The sequence below is a fragment of the Pecten maximus genome, chromosome 11, assembly GCF_902652985.1.
Source record: "Pecten maximus chromosome 11, xPecMax1.1, whole genome shotgun sequence".
In the NCBI taxonomy this organism is placed as follows: Eukaryota; Metazoa; Mollusca; class Bivalvia; order Pectinida; family Pectinidae; genus Pecten; species Pecten maximus.
Window position 1 is genome coordinate 4,400,602 of NC_047025.1, and position 20,141 is coordinate 4,420,742.

At 36.1% G+C, this 20,141-nt stretch overlaps 1 protein-coding gene across 1 annotated transcript in view; it reads left to right on the forward strand.

Annotated features, from left to right (window-relative positions):
• Window positions 1-5,763: 5,763 nt before the first annotated feature.
• LOC117337568 (C-Maf-inducing protein-like) overlaps window positions 5,764-20,141 on the forward strand; it is a 94,482-nt gene continuing 80,104 nt past the window's right edge. Inside the window, exon 1 of the mRNA XM_033898606.1 lies at window positions 5,764-6,416. Within this exon, the coding sequence (XP_033754497.1) occupies window positions 5,949-6,416 (468 nt within the window). The 5' untranslated portion in view covers window positions 5,764-5,948. The remainder of the gene's footprint in view (window positions 6,417-20,141) is intronic.

Here is a 20,141-nt window from a genome sequence, read left to right on the forward strand (position 1 = left end):
CTATTTATAGTAACAGTGACCTTGACCTTTAACCGTCGGACCTGAAATGCAAAACCAAGCAAGCCCCTTAAGTTAGGAAGATCTGTGAAGTTTATGCTGCCGACGTCGACACTGTGATTCTTATCTGCAATCTGCGTTCGCAAGCGACACAAAAATCACGGTGGGAAAATATTATCAGGCATAATATTTTTAATATCAATTGCGATCGCCTTTTTTTTGTTCGTCGTGCGTCGTTCGTCGTCCGTCGTAAACAATTTACATATTCGACTTCTTCTCAATACCAAAGAGGCCTAGGGTCATGATATTCGGGCAGTAGCATGTTGTGATGAAGGGCTACAAAGTTTGTTCCAATCAATTACCTTGACCTACTTTCAAGGAAACGGGGCTTAATTGTGTTAAAATCTTTTAAACGTATTCTCAATAACCAAGAGACACAGGGTCTTGATAGTGAGCCTGCAGCATACCAGTATGGCAGGCTACCAAAGAAGCTCATATGATTTACATTGACATACTTTCAAGGTCACATGGGTCATACATATTCAAATCTTTAAACATCTTCTTAATCGCCAAGTGACCTATAGCCATGATAATTGGCCCGTTTTCTGTTGAGATGAAGGGCTACTTAGCGTGTTTAAACGAATGAATCAATGTCACAGAGGTCAAATGTGCTAAAATCTCTTAAACGACTTTTCAAAAACATTAACATACACACTCACATTCTAGTTCGCACACTGGATATTGTATATGGACGTGTACATGTATCATCATCTTCATTGGATCAATACACCTCACTCATAAACATCCATCATCCTCATCATCAGGAAAATAAAGTTACCAATGTATCAATATATATCATATTTCGCAGCATCATTCAGCATCAGCATCTAAATATAACTTGTTTTACTTTTACAGCCATTGCGAAACAAAACATATCAAATTACACTTATTCGGCCTTTTTGCCCGGATGAAAGCGCGCGCGAGGGATTTCTGTAGGAGGAAATCCGTGAAGAGTCTAAAAAATCCAGACACATGTCCATACTCTATTAGGAATAACAACCAGGCGATGACGTAGATCAATTCTCTTAAAATCCTCGAGTGATCCAAGGTTGTATTGGAAATTTGATAAACGACTTATGAAATCTTCTGGCTCACATCATTCTAATCCCTCTACAGTTGCTTTTTATTATTATTATTATTATTATGTTAACAATTCTATTGTTAAACTCAACAAAGAATAAGGTACAACTTTAAACAGCACTTTATTTACGCCTTCTCCGACTACACAGTGACATTATAACATGTCCACTCGTCACATCTCGGCCGAGTCCGTACCTACATCGAAGGCAATCGCAACATCTCGGGGACATTTCCGGCAACACTCGGAAAACTAGATTTCCGAGTGTTGCCGAAAATTTCCCCGAGATGTTGCGATTTGCATTCGAGGGAGTAGATTTCCGAGTGTTGCCGGAAATTTCCCCGAGATGTTGCGATTGCATCGAATATTGAAGGATACCGGAATCGGCCGAGGTTAGCCGAATGTAACATTTTTGTCAATTTCGAGGTACAATTTCTGAATATTCTATCATTCCGAACGGAACAGGCAGTATATCTAAGAAATACTACGGATTGTCTATTCACCTCCAAGTTCTGATTCGCCGAGTGGACGTTTATACTAATAATTGGGGTACCTATTAATCAGAGAAAAAAAATGTGTTTTCATTTCATTATTTTCACTTTGAGTTACTTTAAAAAAAGTCTTTGGTGTTACCACAAAGCTCATAACTTAAGCAACCAGGGAAAAGGAATCAACTATTTTCATGGGTAAAAATATTGAGCATAAATACGCGGGCTTGGTTAATGCGAATTGAAAACACTTATCACTTTAATCAGAGACGTAAATATCAGTAGTCCAATCCGTTTGCTTCATTAACGCAATTAAATTTGATTAAATCTTATGTCAACAGTATCTTTACTTCTCTTTGATTTTGAACACCATGTAAATATACTAGGAGTAAATTAGTGTAATTGTCACTTTGTCACTTTATGCATGAGTGAGGCGATGTGTCATGCATGAAAAGTATGTCACCCTGATCGACATTTTGACCTTTGACCTACATCAAAGAAAAGGTTTGTCAAGACATAATCTCCTAAGCTACTCGTCACTGGAACATCATATTTGGGGCATTGGTTTACCAAGGTGAGGTGATGTACATGTATGATGTATCAAAAATAGGTCACCCTGACCTACATTTTGACCTTTGCCCTATATAAAAGGACAAGTGTATCTGGACTTCATCTCCTACGCTATTTGTCATTGGAACTCCATACTATGGGCATTAGTTCACCTATGTGATTGGGTGTGTCGCGTACCAAAAATAGGTCAGCCTGACCTACATCTTGACCTTTGCCCTATATAAAAGGACAAGTTTATCTGGGCTTCATCTCCTACACTATTTGTCATTGGAACTCCATACTATGGGCATTAGTTCACCTACATTTGTATGTGAGTGAGTGTGTCGCGTACCAAAAATAGGTCACCCTGACCTACATCTTGACCTAAGACATTAAAGAAATAGTTGTTTAGTAGTGATTAACGTCCTTTCAACAGCTATGGTCATTTAAGGACAGCCTCCCTGTATACTAAATGTGTGAGTTGTATGTTAGAGTTGTATGTGTGAGTTGTATGCGTGAGTTGTATGTGTGAGTTGTATGTGTGAATTGTATGCGTGAGTTGTATGTGTGAGTTGTATGTTAGAGTTGTATGTGTGAGTTGTATGTTAGAGTTGTATGTGTGAGTTGTATGTGTGAGTTGTATGTGTGGGTTGTATGTGTGAGTTGTATGTGTGAGTTGTATGTGTGACTTGTATGCGTGTGTTGTATGTGTGAGTTGTATGTGTGGGTTGTATGTGTGAGTTGTATAGGTGTGTTGTATGTGTGAGTTGTATGTGTGAGTTGTATGTGTGAGTTGTATATGTGAGTTGTATGTGAGTTGTATGTGTGAGTTGTATGTGTGAGTTGTATGTGTGAGTTGTATGCATGTGCATTTCGGAATGCTGCGGTATGTTTGAGTTTGTCTCCTTCACCGTGGAGAAGGTTAACGGACTTGGAGGGCGCAGGACTTGTGTCCCCTTGTATTAGGGGGCGCGGCGACGCACTCGGAGGGAGCGCGAAGCGTGGATATGGCGAGAGACACGAGCATGAACTTTTTCGATCCGATCTCGGAGAGAGATATCGATAGCTAATCTAATTAATTAATCCTTGTGAAAGCGCTGAACTGATCCCGACTTCATAGTGCTACCTCACTGAAGCATACTACCAAAGACATCCAGCAGGCCAACCCACCCAAGTCACATTATACTGACAACGGGCGAACCAGTCGTCCCATTCCCATAAGGCTTAGCGCTAAGTAGGAAAAGAAACTACTTTTCTTTTGACTGCTGTTATACGAGTAATATACAGTAATGTATAGCTTAAGGCTTTGCAATGTAATATGCGTTTAAGTAACAAAAGGCAAGCACTATTTTGTAAACTTATACATATTTCTGACTTTTTTTTCCATACATTTTCATCTCCGTACAGTCAGATATACTGTTCTTACATCATTTAAAATGTATTTTTTTTTAAAGAGATATTGAAAACACAGAAAGTAATTAGAATTCCTTTTTTATTTTTTTTGTTTTGTTTTTGTTTTTGTTTGTTACAAGATTTGAACACAACTTTGACAATTTTCACATCATTAAAATTAAAAATGAGCAGAGACTGACGTACATTGTATATACAGAATAAAAAGATAATGTTAGACAACAAATTCGATAAAAAAAGTGATATTAAGACGAACAAATGTATTTAACACCAATATGATCAGTATATATTGAAAACCGTCGAGTAAAGTATTTAGCGAGTAAAATGTTTTCGTCACATTACTTACGGTTGTAATTTCGATTGCTTCGGGTACTCAAAGTCCATAAAGTGCCTTTTAAGCAAAGATATTCTACTGACACTGTCATTTTGTGATATTGAACATCTTCTTGCATATATCTAAGTGCTTATCTATATATACTTCTACATGTTTAATTCCAGGTGGACTACACAGATACCGGTGCAATCACTCCAAAGTAACGTTCAGAAGTTTAACAGTCGTTATAGATCACACATCGATTTACCTCCCAGATACGGCTCTGTGATATAGGTCTTTGTTATAGGGAGAGAAAGCAGACAAATGACATTATCATCGAAATTTCATCGTAGGGTGATACAAAAAAAGTTATATACGAAAACGATTAGTTGTAAACGCTAATGACAGTATCGTAATCGAAGACAGCGCAAAAAATAAATAAATAAATAAATAAAATGATAAAAAAAAAAAAGAATATCTCCTTAATGACACTACATGCTGATTGGCATGGAGTTAGGGTTGTCTATAAACAAAATATATTGCATCACTGTTTATTGGAGATGTTGTGTTTAACCTGTATGTTCCTAAGTAAAAACTGAAATTATGATTACAGTAAAACACCATTCACCAGACGCTCAACTAAAGGCCAGAGGATAGGACCCAAAGCCTTCCTCACAGGGACGAACGCTCAACTAAAAGCCAGAGGACAGAACCCAAAGCCTTCCTCACAGGGACGAACGCTCAACTAAAGGCCAGGGGACAGAACCTAAAACCCTCCCTCATATGGGCGAACGCTCAACTAAAGGCCAGGGGACAGAACCCAAAGCCTTTCTCACAGGGGCAAACGCTCAACTAAAGGCCAGGGGACAGAACCCGAAGCCTTCCTCGGGGGCAGACTCTCAACTAAAGGCCAGGGGACAGAATCCAAAGCCTCCCTCATAGGTGCGAACGCTCAACTAAATGCCAGGGGACAGAACCCAAAGCCTTCCTCGGGGACAGACGCTCAACTAAAGGCCAGGGGACAGAACCCAAGGCCTTCGTCACAGGGGCGAACGCTCAACTAAAGGCCAGTGGACAGAACCCAAAGCCTTCCCCACAGGGGCGAACGCTCAACTAAAGGCCAGGGGACAGAACCCAAAGCTTTCCCCACAGGAGCGAACGCTCAACTAAAGGCCAGGGGACAGGACCCAAAGCCTTCCTCACAGGGGCGAACGCTCAACTAAAGGCCAGGGGACAGAACCCAAGGCCTTCCTCACAGGGGCGAACGCTCAACTAAAGGCCAGTGGACAGAACCCAAAGCCTTCCTCACATGGGCGAACGCTCAACTAAAGGCCAGGTGACAGAACCCAAAGCCTTCCTCACAGGGGCGAGCACTCAACTAAAGACCAGTTTGTTGAGGTGAAACACTTGAAAAATAAAGAAAAAGAAAATAAACAAAATATAAATAGATCTAATTAAAAACAAAAACAAAAACAAAAAAAAAAACAAAAAAAACAACAGATAAACAAATGGTGTATTATGAGCTGATTATGTTACGGGAGGTTTGGTAGTAAATACTATTTTACGAGAGAAAAAAAAAATAAAAAAAAACGTGAAAAAATCAAACTGTCCTTTGTGGACATCGATCAAATTTCTTGAACAGGGTGCGGCATTTTTTATCAATTAGTTCCTCGTAACAAATCGACGAAAGAGTCACGCATTCTATTTCTAGCCAAACATCATGTAACGTACATTCACCGAAATCCATGGTTTCTATGTATAAACATTGCCATATTATCAACGGCAGGCGTGAGTGTGATCAGTTTCTGTATTATAAAAAGTAACACGCTCGCGAGCTATCTACGTCACATCCAGATCACGTGACCCAGTAGACAGTCGTTACTATATTTACACCGTGAGAGTCCATTGTGTTCATGTTATTATCGTATTTTGACAGCAACCGGGAAATTCAGAGGAGTAGACAGTAACGGGAAATGATGTTTTACTCTTAATATTGTCGTGTGTTTTAACTTATTCCGGCAAACTGGCTTGTATTTACAGTTATTGTCGAACGATGTTGGCCATCACCGGGCTCGACTGCCCTGCTGCCTCAGCTGCAACTGCGCGTAACAATGTTGAGACTTTGAGAGGAGACGATCGTGAAGTACCAAGGAATATGGCGACTCTCGTCACCAACATAGAAAGCGTTAACACCGAGTCATCTTCATCGGACGTGGATATTATTCAAATTGAAGAAATCGAATCCAGTCCGCGATCAATCCTTCCGTATTCCAATGGGATTATAAAGAACGAGACGGGCGCAAGTTCAAACAGTGTTAATCGACCATGTTCATCTCCAGTTACAAATGTATCCAAACCCTTTACAGGCCCAAGATTTCGCCTAATACATGAAGGCGATATCCAGATATGTCGACTTAACCACACAAGGACGATTGTAAGCAAAATTATGAATTCACGTTATTTACGGAGATGGGAAAGTCATCGTATTGTGCTTGGGAAAACGGAAATCCATTCAACAATGGTAAGTTAAATGAGTAATATGTAGAATTATATGTTTCCGACACTTTAATTTTAATTCTTGTTCATTAATGTGTACGTGTTGCTGATTTTCAAATAATTTCTTTTGAATGTGAAGTACAAAATCCGTCTCCATTAGAACTCGCCAAAGTGAAACTACCAGTGCGAGGTAAAGTGTCCTGACAGGTTCGCATGCACAGGCCCTTTTGACCTCTTACTTATCCCACAGACATATTGTTATTGAATTAGTCAATCATATATTTATGTTAGAGTCTTCGTAATTGTTTGATTGAATTTATTGTTTATTGATAATAGTGTCTTGTGTCCTTTTAAAAGAACAGTTTATGTATATATGTATGTATAATTACTTATACAAAGTATAAAGTATACAAATACAAAGTATAAAGTAAACTTATACAAATTCAAGTGTATTCAACAATGTATACTTATGCAGAGTATACTCATACAATGTTTACATCAATATTGTACAACATTACTAGAAAGTGTTGTGATTTATTAAGTCAAGCAAACCTGAAATAGTTATTTCAATTCAAAGCATGGCAATGCAAGTTAAGACCATGCAGCCCACATTTATGTGTTATGGACTATTTAATACACTTTTTGTTAATGTTTGTAAACAAACAAAATTGTGTCTGAACCTTAACTTACGATTGATTGATTTTCTTTAATTTTTAAACCTAATTCAAAGTTAATTGTCTGTAACATATTTTTGGGGTGATTTTGGGTTTTCAAAAAAAAAAAAAAAAATGAAAAATGCTATTTTTATAGCCATATTTCATGATATTTTGTAAATATTTCCAACTACAGTTCATTATTTGTATATAGAGCAATGGAGGGTATTATCGTCAGGTTAAGTATGACTGCTTCATTACCAGTGAATACTGTTCATAAAAATAAATAAACTGTTGTAGGTTAAGCTTAGGCTAGTGTTGTGTTTACCTGAGTCTGACTCGTTGAGCGTTTGTCACTTATACGAGGGAACATACTTTATTTGTATTTCCAGCCGAACAGAGGCAGTTATCATCAGGTGGAGGCAGTTATCGTCACCGTCAATATTTTCATGCGTTTTGAAATGTTTCTTGTTATAAACACAAAAAATATCATGTCTACGTTTAAAGAACATGCATTGATCAACAAAAAAAATGCATTTAAACCGTTTACAAATATGCAACCGGGCAATTATCATTGTCGGAAATGTTTTGGGTTTCTGCACGTGCTGCCCGAGCTTACAAGCACTTTGCAACAGTGAACATTACATTCAGCATCGATGTTACGTATGCTAATACAATATTACGATATCAATAAATAACAGATGCAACTTGGAAGACACAGATCAAATACTGATCTTTTAAAATCAAATCTTAAATTTAGAACAAACAATTGGGTCTTCTAAAAGACTAGGTTATTTATTTCGATTATGCAAAACTGACGATAACTGCCTCCAGTGTACCAAATTGTGGCAGTTATCGTCAGGCCGATTTACGGCATCGAAGAAGCCCGGATGTACATACAACGCGGGTCAACTTAGCAGACGCGGCGGAACTTCACATATATCACAAACATTCCAATGTTTGCTTCGAGATTTGGATATTGATAGGAGAAATATGATGCACTTACCTTATTAAGTGACGTAAGAACATCAGAAAATTATGACGTGAAGATTATTAAAATATTTAAACGTAAATATTATCTGTTTGGAAACTTTGTCTGAATGAAAATAAGGCCAGAAACGTTCTAAAAAATCACAAATTTGTTCAATGAAAACAACAGCAATTTGACTTCAACATTTAATGAAATATTCAAAACTTTTGTAAAAACTGACGATAACTACCGCCTGACGATAATACCCTCCATTGCTCTAGTACAGTTTATGATAGTTAATGATATATATTGACAAAAGTCTTCAATAAACATCAGTATGCATGAAGTATTACGAATATTAAACTAACATGTAGAATTCATTTTCATTTTGAATTTATTTTTGTGATAAAAATGAAGATTAAGTTATAATTACATTACCTCCGATTATATATACTACTACTATATTTAACCTAATAAGCATACCTGTTGCTTGCCCTGCTTGCCCCCTGGTTTTATTAAGCACACACCTTTTTGTGTTTAAATACGGTATGTGTAATTTGAAAACAACAATAAACAAATTCTGTTGGCAGATTCCTTAATTCTTTTCTTTTGACCAATATTTAAATAAGAAATAATACATTTTAATAATATGTAAACAAAAGCAAAAAATATTTAAAAAAAAAAAATGGAATAACTCCTCTTGGACTTTCATCACGAAAAAAAAAATGCATTGGTGATTTTATTTTTTTGAATAAACCTTGAATAGAAACAAGCAGCTGTATCCATATATGTCTGTCGTCATCTGTCCATTTTAAGACCACTGTCGTCATCTGTCCATTTTAAGACCACTGTCGTCATCTGTCCATTTTAAGACCATGATGACCTCTGATGATGGACTATATATTCCCTTTTCATCAGGGGTTTGTGTTCCTTTGTTTGTCTATCCTTCTGTAAACAATTCTTGTCACCGCTTTTTCTCAGAAAGTACTGAAGGGATCTTTCTCAAATTTCATATATGGGTTTCCTTGGTCCCTTGTTATGAATATTCAATTTTGAGACTGATCAAAAATAAAAAGGCTGACAGATTGCCATTTTGAATTTTTACAATTGAAGTTTCCTACAGTTCAATATTATTTCCCAGAAAGTACGTACCAAATGGATCTTTTTCTTATATCATATGTAGGTTACCACTATTTCTCCGAAAGTCCTGTATGGATCCGATCATCATCCCAGGGTTTTCAATAAGAAAATTTGTAAAAGGCTACAAATGAATAGTAACAGGTCATATGCCTACGATAATATGTTTTTAGACATTTTTTAAAAAGTGAATTAAGTCATTTGAACCGGCCAAAACACCATTCTAACCGGTCAATTTGGCCGGCGACCGGTTCTAAATGAAAACACTGCATCCCCTCAAATTTTCTAAGTATGCTCCCCATGGCCCTTACTTGTGCATATTAAATTTTGAGACTGATTGGAAACAAGGTGGCTGACTGGTGGCCATTTTGAATTTTGACAGTTGAAGTTTGCTATTGATAGAAAGGTCTTCATAGATCATTCAGATTCCATTTGTGTTAGTTGAACTTTATGAACTCTTTTTCATAGAGAGTTCTTGATTGATCATTTCTGATTTATTATGTAGGTTCCTCCTGTTTTCAAATGAATAAGAGGAAGAAGAGAAAAGATCAGTCTATGATGATCCACTAACGATCATTTGAAGGTCGATGCAAGCACATGAAGATTCCTCTTGATGGGATCTCTTACGATAAAACGATATTCAGTCAACATATATTTATTGTTCATATATTATAAATGAAAATGAAAATCATTGGTATGCAAGACATTTTGGGGTTCCATATAAATAAAATTGAATAAGAATAAATGAAGCAGCAAAAAGCTCATCTAAAGTACACCTTAACAAATATCCGTTCTGACCGATTATCCTGTATGGATGTCTCAACACTAGTACTAGACACCTATGAAATATTACAGTCCCCTGTGATAGGATGATACAATCCCCTGTGTCAATGTTATAATTGACTTGGAAGTATATGTTGCAGTTATTCCCCATACCACCCCCACCATATAGGGTACTGGTGGACTAATGCATAATAAAGTTATGGTAATATAATTATATATATATTACTGAAATGAAACTGCTTTTTATGTGATGCACAGTATATAACACAAAGCTAATTATATAGAACTTTGGGTAACTTCATTTTGGTGGTGCATGTCTTTGACTTTGGAGGTTACTTTAAGGGAAGAAATTCAATCAAAATGAAGGAGTGTTTTTTTCACCATGTACTGAAATGAAACGTAGGCGTGTTAAATTATGTCACACATGATGTCAAACATATTATAGAATCAGATTATACCATATATTGATTTGCAAACACACGTCCCTGCCCACAAGTAAGCTATAGCTAGCCCTCCCTGCTCCCCGACTTCATTTTTATAGAATCATCGAATGTTATAATATATATAGTAGTTGTGTTCATGCATTAGCCCTCCCCAAGTTTTCAGGCTACCAGTAATAAACTTTTATGCTAGAGAGTGGGCTTATTTGAGGATAAATACGGTAATTTTATTTACATATATATAAACATTGTGTTAATTTATTTGTGAAGAATCTTTGAATCGTCGATGATGATCACAATACGATCATATCGAATCATACGGCAACAGTAAACCACTCAGAAGATTTGATCAGAAGGTGTTTATCGGATCAATTGTGGCGTGTAGCTGCGACACAAAGCTTGGTGGCCATGTTTAGTTGTTTTATTCGGGATAAGTTACAACTTTATCGATGGCAGATTTGATGGATGAATATTCCCGTAACATGAAGTACTCCTGTAAAATCAATGACTCACCTATATTCTGGCAGATCTGTCCAAACCGCATTAGACAAGCCATTATCCTAGAGTTATATATATATATATATATCTGTTGTACGTCAATAGTCATTTATTAGGATTATTGATCTGTAATTAAGAACATGGTCTCTAGGTGCCGCGTTCAGTTTTACTTAATTATATATGATTTTAGTGGCCCAGTAAATAGCCAGTGTGAATTATAGGTCACAAAGGTGCATTTAGATCGATGGTATAAACTGCTTATATTTATGATGGAGAAAATTAAATCACGTTGTTATATAATTAATGATGTTCTTGGACATGGCTATTTCAGATTTATTTCGTAACATGTGTACGTATGATGACCATTCATAGATCATTATTCATAGAAAAAATTTAATTGAGAATGACTAGATCTACAATCTTTAAGTCTGTTTGGGTTTATAGGACTAGTTAAATCTGAAGAATTTTTATCAAATATCTGAAATACAAAAGTAGTTACATTAATGTTATCCATAATCCAGTGCGAGGCATGTGTGGATCACATCAAAATGTCTGAAGTAGCTAGCTGTAGGTATGTGAATTGAGTGTAATGAAATTTCTTTTTTTGAAACTGCATAGACATACTGGTTTGTTTAACCAAATTTTCCAAAATTTGGTTTCTGTATATGTTGGCATGTTTATGTTTTAGTATAAGAAATTGAAACGGGTTAATCAAGTATTTTTAGATTTCACGACAATTTATTGTACTGCATGGTTTTAATTTTGTTTTGAAAGTTGCATATTTTCCTTGCGGAACTTTTTCGGAAATTGAAAATATTTTAATCATTCAATTATGAATGTTTTTGAATTGATTTCAAGTCTAGTACATTCTTTGAGTAAATTTATCCATGCCCCCAAACAAAGTTTGGAGATATATATTGTTTTTGCACTGTTTCTTATATTATAATGATTTCTTCCACTTTCTTCCCCTGTTGAGGTTTCCGACCTGTTCCTCATGATCACAAACCATGGGACAGAATTCAATGAAACAATTTAAGAATATTTTCGATTTTTGATCGGTCATCCGACCGGTCATGCAGCCTCGTGATTGGTCATAATCAACATTTAGATACAGTCAAACCTGTCTATAGCGACCGCCCAAGGGGAGGCAGAAAAACGGTCACTATAGACAGGTTGCCTTTATAGACAGGTCAAAATTATTGCACCAACAAATTTACTTAAAACTGCCATATATAAATTGTCATTGAACAGGGCATTCAGAAGACCAGTCAGAAGTTAAATAAATGCATAAACTTTATAAATCTGAAGGGTTTAATATTTAATGATTTGTGGACCCAAACACAAAATATAACTCAAAATGGTCTTATGGATAATTTTTTTTTTATATTTTGTTCTGAAGTAATGCTATATGTATCTATCAAATTATCTCCCTTTCTTTCATAAATAAAGAAAAAGAATACACAATAATTAATTAATTAATTATATTTGTGTTACTACTAATTATTTTGTGTTATAGTCTTACTTCTTAAAACCAAAATATCTTAACTGACCCAAATTGAAATCCGGATATTTTTGTCAGTTTACGACTTTTTGTTAGTATTGACTAATTAAAGATGGCGGCAGTACAAACGCTAGTACCGACAGCTAGGATTAAGAAAGGCATTATTGGCTTTCATGTGAGTAAATCTTGTTGACAGATATGACCAGTGTTTGTTATTGAAGTGATGTATCCTAGTTGTAATCACAAAATTAACTGACCGTGTCAAATGAAGCCACCTGTGCACGGTTGTAATGTAATACCGACACGCATGGTGACCCGACTCCTCTCTTACCGAGCCCCAGGCCAGGGCAGCTACAGTAATTATGGGCTTACAGGTGGTAGAGGTCTTTTGTTTATATACTCAGGCCAGGGTTGTGGTGGTCCTTTGTTTGTATAATCAAGCCAGGGTCGATGTGTCTGAATTTTCCGGGGATTTTATGAGGGATGACTGCCGAGATCAGAAGATGGCTGACAGAAATCGGTCGCTATAGCAAACAAATTAGCGACCGCCGTTCCGAAATCACCGGTCGTTAGCCACATTAGACAGGTAGTCGCTATACAGAGGGTCGTTATATAGTAAAATCTCACGGGGAATCTTAAAACCGGTCGTTATAGACAGGCAGTCGTTATATACAGGGGGTCGTTAGAGCAGGTTTGACTGTATTGTCGAATTTTGATTAAATTTGGTATATATAATATGACACTCCAAACACTGCTATGATATCAGTTACGTTATTTATGACTGTAGCGGGTCTTTTGGGGGACATACGTAATGGTCCCTGTTACAATAATCACTTGTTATTATTGAAACAATATCTGACTTTTATAAGGTAGCATTGTCATGACAACTGTCAGAGCTCTGTTAACAAGTCTTGAGAACCAGTGTTGATGAACTCAAAGATTAAAGATATTGATCGAGGAAGGAAACATAAAAACTAGGTTCATATATATATGGTGTAGTTTAAATTATCTCCAGCAGGTTTCGGAGAGAACCAAATTGCTTACAATTATCTTAACCATTTTAGATCTAAATTAAAAGAATAGAATCGAACCACAGTTGACATTGATTGGTCGAAGCTTGTAGCTGGCTTGGTATATTTGACAAAAATGTTTTAGATCCAATTAAATTAAAAGAATGGATCCACGGTTGACATTAACTATTGGCAGCTGGCTTGGGATATTTGACAGTTACAGAGCTGCATGTGATGGAGCAATTAAGTGAAATAATATTAACTAAAATTTCTCAACCTGGCTCAGGAATTTGAGTTTGGATATATAGGTTAACCCTTTGCCTGCTAGTGACATTATAATTAAGTCTTGAAAAGCTTACTAATGTTCAGTGATTATTGCATTGGAACTCAAAAATTTGAGTACCGGACTCAATCATATTGCTTTTGAGTACAGATCTAGATTGCGATATAATCTTATAATGCGCTATGGAACTCATCAACATTATGAAACAGTGTACATGTTCTGGACTTCGACCCCAGACTTGCCCAGAAAAAAAAATCCTTGCAAAAATTACAATATATGTATACATGTACTTATATTTTATGATGATGGTATTAATAATCAGATGATGTTTTCAGCAAATATACCACTTGGACATAGAATTGAAATATAAGAAATTTCACAGGCAAACTTGGTAATAAAAAATCTTAACTTTGAATCTAGCCATATTACAGTACTCAATGACAGCTGGATAAACACAAAGGAAATGTTACATTATGCAGTAACATGAATTGAAAATCTTTTATCTTACAAAACAGTTCGCAAAAACTGAAAAACCGCCCCTATTGGCAGCCAAAAATTATTAGTTATCTGACAGATATTAGATGTGCTCATTTCATCTAGATCTGTTGGCTTGTACATTGTATATACTATATATATATATGTTATGAGACATACAGGCACAACCACGCTGCCAATTTTTCAGAGACAATTGCAAGCAGCAAGGGCTACAGTACTTTTGACAAAGTACGTAGAAAAAACACACATTTGTGGTGGGTATTTCTAGCTTACCTGCCAAAAGGGCAAGTTAGCTAGCTAGCTTTTAATTATGACGTAGTGCAGCGTCTCATCCGGTAGACTGTTCAGCATCATGCAACTTTACCTTTCAACAACTTCTTCTCAAAAGCCAAGAGGCCCAAAGACCTGATATATTGAGCTTGTAACATGCTGGAGTGAAGGACTACCAAATTTGTTCAAATGAATGACCTTGACCTACATACCAGGTCAAAGACATCAAATATGCTAAAATCTTAAAACAGCTTCTTCTCAAGAACCAAGAAGATCAGGGACCTGATATTGAGCCTGAAGGGCTATAGCTACCAAGTTTATTCTAATGAGTGACCTTGACCTACATTCAAGGTCACAGGGGTAAAATAGACTGAACTCTTGAAACTACCTCTTCTTAATAACCATGAACCCCAGGGACATGGCATTGGGCATATAGCATGCTGGGGTGGAGGGCTACCAACTTCGTTCAAAATAAATGATCTTGAACTACTATCAAGGTCACAGTGGTCAAATGTTCTTAAATATTAAACAACTTCTCAATAACCAAGAGGCCCAGAGGCCATATGTTGGTCATGTTACATGCTGGGACGCGTTACGCACTTACATCCAGGGTCACATGGGGTCGGATTTGTTTAAAACAATTTAAACAACTTCTTCTGAAAACTAAAAGGCTTAGAGTGATGACGTCTGGCTGGAGATATGCTGGCCATGGAATGAATGTATGGCTGCCAACCTATAGGGTATTGCTGTTTAAATGAATGACCTTAATATAGTTTTGACAGTCATTAAAGTCATGTTGTTTCACCTTAATCCTACTTTTTCAAGATGAATACCACAGACCTTTTTCTCACTGGTTTAGGAATGGGGCCTTTTTGTCTCATTTTGGGAAGAAAATTGATGAATTGGGAAAGATTTTTTCAGGAGTAAACTGCAAATTTTGGGAATTTGGCTTTAAAATGAAATAATTCCAAATGGGAATGGGGCCCATTAACGACCAAAAAAAGCCCTCAGAAAAAGCTCTGGACCAGGTGAGTGATACAGGCCCATTTGGCCTTTTGTATAGATGGGGTTCCTTTTCAGATAAAAAGAGATCCATCTGTATAATTAGAATGGTCTTCCTTAGAAAAGTTGGGTCTTTTCCATTTTCTATACTTCGAAAAGCTAGATCCCCAGGCCTAGGACTGCTTCAATGCATATTTAGGACTTTATGTACATAATATGAAATAAACACATCTAAATGAGCATGAAAAATGATATACTATTATAATCATCATTTACACAAAAGTGGTGACATTTATACAGCACAGTATAATCTGATGGAAAATCAAACAGGGGTGTAATTACAAACCATGCTTTTTAGAATTGATGCATGTGTATGTATGTGGTGTTTATTTATTACATTTTTACCAGTGAAATATCAAAAATTATTTATTCTATAAAAGTGATATTTTTCACTAGTGAAAAATATCATATTTTTCACTAGTGATAAATATCATATTTGAAAAATATCACATTTGCTGATTTGACCAATCAAATTAATGATTAGAAAATACCAAAATAATTGACCAATCAGAAAGCCCGACATATATGTCAGCACCTGGACAGGGGGAACTATACTCTTTCAGGGAACTGTAGGCCTAGTTAGCATACGGGGTAGGTTTTTCGTTGATAAAAAATGTAATAAACAGAATATCTAACGGTGTCTTCAGTAATACCAAATATATTTCACTCTTGTGGCTAATATTTTGATATTTTTCACTCGTGCTGCGCACTCGTGAAAAATATCAAAATATTAGCCCCACTCGTGAAATATATTTGGTATTACTGAAGACACTGTTAGATATCCTCTATGTATTTATGTAATAAAAATGTCTTTAAAAATAAAAATGATTAAAAAAATGTAATTTTATCAGTAACATTAATTTTGTTTTGATATTTTTAATGAATTTTGATACAGACGACATGTTCTTATATGCATAAGTTGTACCATTGTCAGATACAGATACTAGCTTGACAGGTATTTTTGGCATATATGTGAATGAAACAGTGTAAAGCTTATATGATAGTCTGAAATTTAGATCATTATTCTTGTGTAAAAACTTAGTTTAGAGCTACTCTTTAGGAATACTTTCCTGTATATTGTGTTTCATGCAGTATATTGATTTTACAATCCAATAGCTATATCTAGGTTAATTGTCATCAGGAAGTGTTACAAAATTGTATTTACACAGACAGTCATCACTCAGCTGGTCAGCAATGCTTAGGGAATAGTCCTGAGTGACACAGTATAAGTTACGTTAACCCTTTCAACCCTAGGAAACTTTTGTGGACTCTGCCATCCATTTGTTATTTGAAGTCCAATATGTTCAGTAGGGATGGAAGGGTTAATTGTCATGATGTGTATGTATATCTGAAGTTTGAACAATTTGCATTTGTTTATCGAGATCTGTATATGTGAATGATTAATTCTCCATCAAAGTTAACAAATTATGTTTGTCAGTATTCAGAAATGGGAATGGAATCTTGTTTATTAGATCATATTCTACAATTGCTGACAGGCATCTGCATCTGCACTATGCAGCTCAGTAAAATATAAAAGTTGGACATTTTGGTTAAAAATTCTTTGTATTATCGATTTGTTCTCAAAAAAACCCAACTTTTTGGTCTAAATGGATCAGGGACTTCTTTTATTGTGTGTGTGTATTAATGTTTTTTTTTTAATTCTGAATGTAAAGCGGTTTTGGGCCACCATATAGCTTAGTCGATTAGAGAGCCATATGTAATCTCGGGTGAAGATACCAGGGTTTTGGTTCGATGCTCTAGGGAAGCTGAGAAACGGACCGGCCTGCGCCATTGCTGTTGTTTCCTTGGGCAAAACACTTAAGCTTAATTGCTCTGAATGGCATATGACAGGCTTCCCATATATTTCCAGTGAGGGAGTCACTAACTACTACGAGAAGACCCTGCCTCAAAATGACAGTGGCTGTTACGCCCCTTTCCAATAATATAATATTATTATTGGACATTGTGAACACAATAACTTGAAAATTTCAACAAAGTTTGATGAAATTTGTATATCATCATATATGGACAAGTTCGAAAATAGGAATTATTGGAAGGTAACTTACAGAGTTATTGTCCTTTGTAATAATATTGACATGATAAACTGTTTCTTAGCTCGCTGGCCTTTTTCGTCAGTCATCCGTCTGGAGCATTATTGGGCAAAGGAGATGTAGTGTTGTATAAACAGAGGTTGTGTATCCCTTGGGGCCGGAAGGGCGGAGCCCAATAGGGGAATTTGAGGTGAATCTTTTTGAATAGCTGCTAGTCCTGAACAACTAAATGGATTTTGATGAAATTTGGTCAGGAGAATTATTTTGCAATGTTGTATGTTGTATAAATGAAGTATGTGACACCCTTGGGGCAGTACAAAGGGAACCCAATACCCAATACGGGAAATATATATATAAAATTTTTTTTTTTTAAATGACAGGATTAATATATATATTTAACCCACCTAGTGTAGTTTCAACCATTGTTGGGAGAAGTAGTTCAAAAGTAGGAAAATATTTGAAATATAAATCAAATGAAGTATTTTGCAAAAATTACTGAAATATCCAGACGAGCAATATGATGCAGACCCTCTGGGACGGGACTCTTGTTTATATTTTTGGGTTGGAATTACTGTAAAATTTGGTTTAACAGAAAACTTGCTTTTAATTTCCATATGAGTGAGATAGTGAATGTGCATGAAATGATGATGTGATTAACATGGATGCCTAAAAAATCTCACACCTGGGCACATGTATGATTTCTTTGATCTGTCTTAATTTTGTCATTTTTAGCTTGATTGACTTATTGGTAGCCATGTTTCACATTTCCAGCGCAACTTGGCTTTTGGAACAAGAGGGAGATCTCCTGTGAAGTAAATGTTGCCATGGTTACAGTGCCGGTGTCATGTGGGATTTGTATCCCCCATAGGATAAGTACCCGGATACTAAAACAGGCCATAGGATTAGTATCCGGGTACAATATATGGCCATAGGATAAGTATCCGGATACAAAAAATGGCCATAGGATAAGTATCCCCCCCATAGGAATTGTATCCCCCCCCTAAAAATTATCATATGGTAACAATGTAAGAATTTTGAAAATGTTTTTTTTAACGTTTAACTGCTTTAAAAGGTTGGAAAATAAAGTATTATCATATAATTTCATTTTTTTTTTCTCTTTCACTATTCAATAAAATTGATGAATTATTTCAAAACTGTTAAAAATCATTTGAATTGTATGCCCACCCGTTACTGTTAGACCATGTTTGTACCGATCTTGTTACTTTGATAGAACATGAGTATGCCCACCCGTTACTGTTAGACCATGTTTGTACCTATCTTGTTACTTTGATAGAACATGAGTATGCCCACCCATTACTGTTAGACCATGTTTGTACCTATCTTGTTACTTTGATAGAATATGAGTATGCCCACCCGTTACTGTTAGACCATGTTTCATTACACCCCCGCAAAGAAGTTAGGGGGGTATACTGGAATCAGGTTGTCCGTCCGTCCGTCCGTCCGACCGTCTGTCTGTTGACACATGTTGTCCAGACAACTCCTCCTAAACTGATGGGCCGATTCCAATGAAACTTCACACAAATATTAAAGATCAGATCATGTGTAGATGTACATGACACTTTCTTTTTCTCAAAACTATGGTTGCTATGGCAACTGATCACTATAAACAGGTTTTCCGATAAGAACTAAAACTTGAAGTTTGCCCGGACAACTCCTAAACCGAAGGGCCAATTTCAATGAATCTTCACACAAATATAAAAGACCATGTGTAGATGTGCATGTCTCTTTCTTTTTCTCAAAACTATGGTTGCTATGACAACCGGTCACTATAAACAGGTTTACCGATAAGAACCATAACTTTAACTTTGTCCGGACAACTCCTAAACCGAAGGGCAAATTTTAATGAAACTTCACACAAATATAAAAGACCATGTGTAGATGTGCATGCCTCTTTCTTTTTCTCAAAATTATGGTTGCTATGGCAACCGGTCACTATAAACAGGTTTTCCAATAACAACCATAATTTAAATGACATAAAGTAGGGGGGGGGGATACAAATCCTACAGCTTTAGAAATCAGCTTAACTGACATAAAGTAGGGGGGATACAATTCCTACAGCTATAGAAATCAGCCTAAATGACATAAAGTAGGGGGGATACAATTCCTACGGCTATAGAAATCAACTAATATGACATAAAGTAGGGGGGATACAATTCCTACGGCTATATATAGAAATCAGATTAAATGACATTAAGTAGGGGGGATACAATTCCTACAGCTATAGAAATCAACTAATATGACATAAAGTAGGGGGGATACAAATCCTATGGCTATAGAAATCAACTAATATGACATAAAGTTGGGGGGATACAAATCCTATAGCTATAGAAATCAGTTTAACTGACATAAAGTAGGGGGGATACAATTCCTATAGCTATAGAAATCAGCTTACCCTGGTATATGACATAAAGTTGGGAGATACAAATCCTATGGCTGTAGAAATCAACTTATATGACATAAAGTAGGGGGGATACAAATCCTACGGCTATATATAGAAATCAGATTAAATGACATAAAGTAGGGGGGATACAATTCCTACGGCTATAGAAATCAGCTTAAATGACAAAAAGTAGGGG